This window comes from Lepus europaeus, chromosome 19 (assembly GCF_033115175.1).
Source record: "Lepus europaeus isolate LE1 chromosome 19, mLepTim1.pri, whole genome shotgun sequence".
Lineage (NCBI taxonomy): Eukaryota > Metazoa > Chordata > Mammalia > Lagomorpha > Leporidae > Lepus > Lepus europaeus.
The window spans coordinates 418,246-426,719 of record NC_084845.1 but is presented as its reverse complement, the minus strand read 5'-3'; the positions used below and the strand labels follow the sequence as shown (position 1 = coordinate 426,719).

The following is an 8,474-nucleotide window of genomic DNA, read 5'->3' as shown; positions in this document are numbered from 1 at the left end:
AGTAGATGGGAGCTCTGCCTCTTTCAAATAAATAAGTAACCAAAAAGTTTTAATAAGCTTGGTAATAATGATATAAGTTGCCAGGATGCTGTGGAATATTGCATACAAACTATCAAATCTGTTGGAGTCTCTAAAACTGAGAATCTAGATTCACTATAGGTATTAGATAATAATATTCCTATTATAGTGGCAGTATGATTCCAGATATATCATGCTTTTTCTTACAAATATATATGATTTTTTGTATACTAAGAAGCCAAGAGCTTTATTGATGCAGCAGTCACTTTACAACAAACCCAAGAGCCCACCTTCTCTGGGAGGACAGGGTATCTGTACAAACTCTTGGGTTTTATCCACTTTAAAACAAGCTATCTCCAAACCATCCCTCCCCCATTCTAAACAGGCAGTGCACACAGGTACACCTGACCAATGCTGGCCAGACCCTCTCACAGAGATCATATTAACTCTATTCTCTCCACTAATCCCATGAGAAACCCAGGAAAACATTAATTCACTCCTGCAACATATATTGGGTAACCACTAACACATTCAGCTCTGAAGTTAGGAATCAAGTGTTACATAGCTCAGTGAGTTCAAGCTACAGTAGTCAGACAGTAAACATTAGTCTCCCCATGGCTCCAGTATGCAATCATTTCTCAACCACTGGTGAGTCATGGATCTTGAGAAATTAGATGAGCCTTATATTCATGCAATACCCTGAAGCCTATCCAGGAAGAATCCTTGCCCCTAAATACAGCCCTGCTTTAGGAATATTTTATGAACCAGAGAGAAGCCACCCAAGTTCTCTGTGGCTTCACTCCTCTCTTGTGAACACTCAGAGAGAATTCCTAACTCTAGGGGATGGACTAGTGATGGACTCCATTCCCTTCCGAATCCTTCTTCCTATCAAATAATCTGTCTACCTGATGAAAATAATAATAAACACTGAATTCAAGGGAGACTTTCAGAAGGGTACTCTCACACATAGCAGTGCCTGTGTAAAAGAATACACAGCCTTGCCCATGGCTTCATGGAGAAGCATTCTAAACCTGTCAAGTGGTATTCTTCAGGTTTGCCAAAATCTCCAGTAGTTGTCCAGGCCCTGCTGCCCTGTAATCCTGAGTTGTGGGCAATGAAATTCCAGGAAACCAGGACCCAATGTCCAATTCAGGCTTTTTCATATTCCACAGGAATCTCAGCTCTTATGTTTCCAGAAATCCTTCATGAGACAGGAATCAGGTAACTTTATTTCTCAGTGCTTAGGATTTTCTTGATTTTATTACCAAATATCTACTATAGGAACACTAAACAAAAGGGGAAAACACATTAGGGAAAAATATCACTGGACAAGAAGCATAACACAGCAGTTTAAAAAAATGAACTCTGGAGTCAAACAATCCTAGCTCCATTCCTTACTAGCTGTGTCCCTTAGTTTCCCTCTTTGTAAAATTGGGACTAACAGTACCTATCTCATTGAGTTAAGGCTAATATTTGAAAAGCATTTAAACAAAGCCTAATACATGATAAACGCTATATGTATTTGTAAAACTTCAGAAAAAAATCTTAACTTGGTTAATTTCTTCATGGATCTTTCAGATCTTCATACACATACATTTTTATAGCAGATATGTTTTTTACAATTCATCCTTTTTATGCCTTCATTTTATGTATATTGAAGCAGTGTACATAATTATAATTTATAGTGATTGCCTAAAACAAATTACAAACTAATTAACCAATGATTCAGTAATGCATAAATAATGGGCACTGACACACTGGGTTATTAAGTAGCATCTGTTGTTCCAACAAAATCAGTCTCATATGCCTATGTAACAACTTTTCCACCATTGGTGATCTCAGTTACTTACTAATCTTTTCTAAAGGAGGTTAATCTGGATCAACAGTAAACACCCCATTCGATACTATACTACATTTTTTCTTAAATTCAAACTTAGTATCCCATATCCTACTCTGTAAAGGGCACTTAGCCCCTTACTTTATAATAGCAAAATCTGTATTTCTATCATTATGCACAAAATGTTATTGTAAAGCTTTCCACCCTATACTCCAGCTTAACAAAAAAAAAGTGTATTTCTAGTTAAAACACTATTCTCAGCATGTTTTTCCCTTAACAATACACACTGATCTACAAATAGGTGAGAGCTCTTGCTAAAACATGCCTTTTTCGCCAGTCATGTGCCTCAACTATAGATTCCTGGTAGGCCATAGGGGAGTTTAGAATTTTGGTCATCATTATTTTATGTTGAGTAAGGACCACATACCTGCTGAAAGCTTTTCCCTAATCTTTTCATTCATAAGGTTTCTTCTAAGATATTTTCTACTGAGTAACAAGGGGACAAGTCTTACTAAAAACTCTTAATGAAAAATTTCTCTCCTTCATTATATTTATGAGGTTTTTTCCCAATGTGTTAATCAAATGTACAATAAAGAAAAACCTTTCCTCAATTCAATTCAGTTTTTCTTCACTGTGAATTCTCTGGTGTTGAAGCAGGGCTGAGTGACCACTAAAGGCTTTTCCACATTCATTGCATATAAAGCGTTTCTCGCCACTATGCATTCTCTGATGAATAATGAGGGAAGAATTCTTACAGAAAGCTTTCTCACAATGGTTGCATTTGTAGGGTTTTTCTCCAGTATGGTTTCTCAGGTGCACAATAAGGGAAGAACTCTCATTAAATGCTTTCCCACATTCATTACACCTGTATGGTTTCTCTCCAGTATGAGTTCTCCGGTGTGCAATAAGATGAGAGCTACAGTTAAAGGATCTTTCACATTGATTACATTTATAGGGTTTCTCACCAGTGTGAATTCTCCGATGAGCAACAAGGTGGCAGCTCTGACTGAAAGACTTTCCACATTTATTGCATTCATAAGGCTTTTCTCCAGTATGAGTTCTTTGATGCCTGACAAGGTGAGCCATCTGGCTGCAAGATTTTCCGCATTTATTACATTCATAGGGCTTAATTCCAGAATGAATGATTTCATGTTTAGTAAGGGCTGAGCGTTCTCTAAATGCTTTGCCACATTCCTGACAGTTATAGGGTTTTTCTCCTGTGTGAGTTCTCTGATGGGCAATAAGATGGGAGCTCCAGCTGAATGATTTGCCACATTCAGTACATTTATATGGTTTTGCTCCAGAGTGAGTTCTTTCATGTTTACTAAGGGCCGAGTAATCCCTAAAGGCTTTTTCACATTCGTCACATTTGAAGGGCTTCTCTCCAGTATGCATTCTCATATGGGCAATGAGATGAGAGCTCCAGCTGAAAGATTTCCCACATTCAGTACACTCAAAAGGTTTCTCTCCAGTATGAGTTCTCTGATGTCCAATAAGATGAGAATTCCAATTGAAAGATTTCCCACATTCATTACATACATAAGGTTTTTCTCCTGTATGAATTCTCTTGTGTACAATAAGATGAGAATTCCAGCTGAAGGCTTTTCCACATTTATTACATTCATAAGGTTTTATTCCAGTGTGAGTCCGTTCATGTTTAGTCAGGGCTGAACGATTCCTAAAAACCTTTCCACATTTATCACATTCATAGGGTTTCTCTCCAGTATGAGTTTTCTTATGTTGAATAAGGTACGAGCTCCAGATGAAAGATGTCCCACATTCATTATATTCATAGGGTTTCTCAGAACTATACGTGCTTGTATGTTGAGTAAGGAATGAGTCATACCCAAAGACTTTTTCCCATTCATTGTATGCATATGCTTTCTCTATAGTACCAATTTTTTGATGTTCCATGAAGGATGAGAAGTAAAAGATATTCTCATACGCTTTGTAATCATACTGGTTTTCTCCAACATGAAATCTTGGATGTTCACTAAATGCTGGGCTCTGGTTAAAAATTTGATGGCATTCCTTATATTGATAAAGTTTCTCTCCTGTGTGCATCCCTTTATGATCACCAAAATGTATTATATGATTGAAAGATTTAACAGCATCAGTACATTTGAAAAGATTATCTGCAGCTTGCATTCTTGTAGTGTGAATAGGTTGAATGGACTGGCAGAAGGCTTTGTCATAATTATTTTCACAGGTAACCTTATCTGCATACAGTACGGCTGAGTTACATTTCCAGCTTTCAGCACGTGTTTCAGGCTTATAGAAATGTTCTACATGGGAAACTCTCTGTGAAGGACCAAAGTTTAAGTTCTGGCTGTACTCTGTCCCAAGTTCACAGAAATCAGAGCCTCTTTGAGACAGCACTTGCTTTTGCATGAAGAACATTTGCCTCATAGCTGTACTCTGGTTCATGTGGTACATTTCTAATTGGTCTTTACAGCCTAAAACTTCTACCCTGGAGAACAAAGGATCATCCCATATGTATTTTTCCAAGCTCATGTCATGGGATTTTTCCTCCTCCTCAAATATGCTTTGTATTGGGACCAATGCTTTGCTTTCAAGATTTTTCATCCATTCTGAAATAGACAGAAAAAAGCAATGAAAACATAGAGGAAAGATGTTTCAGAACAGAGTGGGAATAGTAAGATTTACTGTCCATATTATTTAAAAGGCAGATGTATATTTGTTTTCAAGAACCTAATAAGAGAATAAAGTGAAGAAGAGTTAATAATTGTGTACTGAAAGCTAATAAGATCACTTAAGAGTAGTTTCCTATGAAAAGGTCACAAAATGGGTACTCAGAAAGGAGTTAGCTCTATAGGACTGAGTTGTTTAAACTTTGCACATAACCAAGAAAGCCTGTTTCATAACTGGCCCTTGGACAATTCCTGGGAATTTAGATACTGGCATTTCTACTTTTGAATGTACTGCATACTCAAGGCCTGGAAGCTCTGTACAAATTATTTCTCCAATAATTTGTGCATTGTGCAATGCATTTACAGTGAGCATCTGCTTTTTCTCTGGAGGTCTAGAATTTCAGTGACTGTGTTCAATCTCACAGACACTGTGTGTCTACTTGATCAACCACCAATAAACAGCCTGGACTCCGCAGCTCAGGCAAGTTTCCTAATTTTAAAAAATGCTTCACGTATGTTGTCCCAACTCTGCTGGGGAAAGTTACTGTGCCTATGCAACTCCACTGGGAACAACTCCCAGAAGCTTACACCCAGTTTCCTCTGGACTTAGCCCCATCCATCTTTACCTTTTGCTGGTGCTAATTTGTATCCTTTCACTATAATAAACCATAACTCCAAGTATAATGACTTTTCGGTCCTAGTGAGTTCTTCTACTGCAACTAGGGGTGATCTTAGGAAACCACTGATAAAAATGAAAAGAATAAAATAAAATAAAATGACCAGCTTAGAAAATGTAGAATGACCATGCAGACCCTTAGTAAGGAATGTGTAAATTATTGGCATCAGAATTGACTTCTGTGTTATACTGCCCTTCTTGCTCCCCTATCTTGACACCTGCCAAAGAAAGCAGCGAGTAGAGTTAGGAAAAAGTAAGGTTTCTTGAAACCTAGTGAGGTTTCAAGCCAGGATGTTATCTATGATAAATGCTATCACATTTCTTATTCCGTAGAGTCTAGCCAATGAGAAAGATTCACCCTATAAATAAATAAATAAATCTTTAAAAATAAATAAATAGGAGAGAGATTACTTCTTGGAGAGAAGAGAGGGTCAAGAGGACTTCTAGTCTCCAGCTTAGGTTCTTGCAGAAGGCTAGCATAAAAGACACACAGCAGGGAAAAGAGACAAGTTTCCTTATTCTGTCTACTGAGATCAGGAAGCAGCTGACATGCTCTGTAAAATGGTAGCTATGTAAGGACGGAGGGCCCAGGAGAGTGACTGAGAATGGTCAGCACTGAGCATAAGAGAAGGAAAGCTGGTGGGACTCACAGGCCCTCGGAGGACTCACAGGCCCTCAGAGGACTCACAGGCCCTCGGAGGATCCACAGGCCCTCGGAGAACTTACAGGCCCTCAGAGGATCCACAGGACCTCGGAGGATCCACAGGCCCTCAGAGGACTTACAGGCCCTCAGAGGATCCACAGGACCTCAGAGGATCCACAGGCCCTCAGAGGATCCACAGGACCTCAGAGGATCCACAGGACCTCAGAGGATCCACAGGCCCTCGGAGGATCCACAGGCCCTCGGAGGACTTACAAGCCCTCGGAGGATCCACAGGCCCTCGGAGGATCCACAGGCCCTCAGAGGACTTACAGGCCCTCAGAGGATCCACAGGCCCTCGGAGGACTTACAGGCCCTCAGAGGATCCACAGGCCCTCGGAGGACTTACAGGCCCTCGGAGGATCCACAGGCCCTCGGAGGATCCACAGGCCCTCGGAGGACTCACAGGCCCTCGGAGGATCCACAGGCCCTCGGAGAACTCACAGGCCCTCGGAGCATCCACAGGCCCTCAGAGGACTTACAGGCCCTCAGAGGATCCACAGGCCCTCAGAGGATCCACAGGCCCTTGGAGGATCCACAGGCCCTCGGAGGATCCACAGGCCCTCGGAGGATCCACAGGCTCTCGGAGGACTCACAGGCTCTCGGAGGACTCACAGGCCCTCGGAGGATCCACAGGCCCTCGGAGGATCCACAGGCCCTCGGAGGACTCAGGCCCTCGGAGGATCCACAAGCCCTCGGAGGATCCACAGGCCCTCGGAGGATCCACAGGCCCTCGGAGGACTCACAGGCCCTCAGAGGATCCACAAGCCCTCGGAGGACTCAGAGGCCCTCGGAGGATCCACAGGCCCTCAGAGGACCTACAGGCTTCTGATCGAGCTTTCTACTAATACACACGGATGGCATCCAGTGCTGGCCCCCCATGTGTGACACTCAGATGGAGTTCCTAGCTCCTGGCTTCAGCCTGGCATGGCCCCAACTGTTGTGGGTATTTGGAGGAGTAAACCAGAGGATGGGAGATATCTCCCCCACCCACTCCCAACCTCGTGTGTCTGTGTGTTGGGGTGGCAGTTTTCCTACCTCTTTGTCACTCTGCCTTTCAAACAAATAAATCTTACACAACACCAAGATGGGGTGTGGGTTTAGCTTAACAGCTGGGACGTCCCTGTCTTGTACTGAGACAACAGCATTTGATGCATGCCTCTAGCTTCTGACTAGATTCCTGATAGTGCCAACTCTGGGAACCAGCAGGGATGGTTCAGGTAATAGAGTTCCTGCCACCCAGGTGGGACACCTGGATTGGGTTCATGACTCCCAGCTTCTGCCTGGCCCAGACCCAGCTGTTGTAGGTATTTGAGGGGTGAACTGGCAAATGAAAGTGTTCTTTGTTTGCTCACTTGCACATGTGCATTCCCCCCATGTTCCCTTTCAAATGATGTTTTTTAAAAAATTTTGATACAGTGTGTACAGTATTCTACTGCTGCAAAAATGGAAGGAAACTACGAATTCCTATAGGACTATAGTTGTATAAAGAAATTATACATAAAATAGAAATTACTAAAAATGATTATCAGTGAAAATGGCAAAGTAAGAACTTTAATAATTTCTCTTCTCTGTACAAACAACTAATGAGCTGAGGAAAACTGTCAGAATAAATCATCCAAAGCCTTGCAGCAACCAGGAAGCATTTACCAAGAGAAGTGACTGAATTTCATTAAGAAGAGTGAGTTTTGTGACCTTTAGTAACTTACCAATATTCCATCTCTGGCTTTTCTCTATTTTGCCTGATTTGACTAGTGCTAAAATCTGTTAAGAAATACTTGTCAAACATTTACAAGCAATGTTTTAAAGTTACTATCGCCTGAGGCAATGGCAGAGAGCTAGGGTTAACAAAATGCAAACCAAAAAGATGAAAAGCAGCAGCTTAGGATAAGGGCTTTTAAAATCTCCAACTTAGAAGACCACAGGCACACACATCACAATTAAACCGGCCAAAGCCAAAGCGAATCCCGAAAGCAGCAGAAGAGAAGCAACTCGTAATACCTGACAAGGGATCTTCAGAAAGATTCCTCCTAAGAACCATGGAGGTCAGAAGGAAAAAACTGCCAACCAAGAATTCCACATCCAACAAAATTATCCTTCAAAAATGAAGGAAGAATCAAGAGACTCACTGGCAAATCTGTCCTATTTCATGCTAAAAAAGTCCCTCAGGCTGCAATGAAAGAATACTAAGCAGTAACTCAAAACACAGAATACCCTCCTCACTCCCGCCAGACATCTAAGAATCTCAAGATTAACTCCGGCTGCCTCCCTTTCTGGGTTGGGCAGGCTGCTTTGAGCTAAGGGCTTTAATCTAGCACTCAGAAGTATCCTGAGAGTCACTGACAGCTAACTTGCAAATGTGGCAACAACTACAAGGCTTATACACAAAACAGGATGTTAAAACGGGGCAACACTGATTTATGTACCATTTCTGAGAATTATCAACTTGAGTGGTGGGAGTGGGGAGACAGACTAGCCACAGTGCTTCTTCCACAGCCCTGATCACGTGTACTCTGGCCAGTGACAACTGCCACCATTCAGTTTTAGCCCTGTAAAACCAGCCTCTGCTGCTTGAAAAGGCTTCCACCATTC

At 41.7% G+C, this 8,474-nt stretch overlaps 1 protein-coding gene across 10 annotated transcripts in view; it reads right to left on the bottom strand.

Annotated features, from left to right (window-relative positions):
- Positions 1-8,474, bottom strand: part of ZNF606 (zinc finger protein 606) — a 31,752-nt gene that overhangs the window by 6,094 nt on the left and 17,184 nt on the right. For 6 of the 10 annotated variants that reach the window (XM_062177437.1, XM_062177439.1, XM_062177438.1 and 3 more), the window contains one exon: positions 53-4,446. The exons of 1 other annotated variant lie outside the window; for it this stretch is intronic. In XM_062177437.1, coding sequence (XP_062033421.1) covers positions 2,468-4,446 — 1,979 coding nt within the window. In that variant the 3' untranslated portion in view covers positions 53-2,467. Of the gene's footprint in view, positions 1-49; positions 4,447-8,474 lie in introns of those variants that run through there. 3 more of the 10 variants (XM_062177442.1, XM_062177440.1, XM_062177441.1) reach the window with 3 other exon arrangements.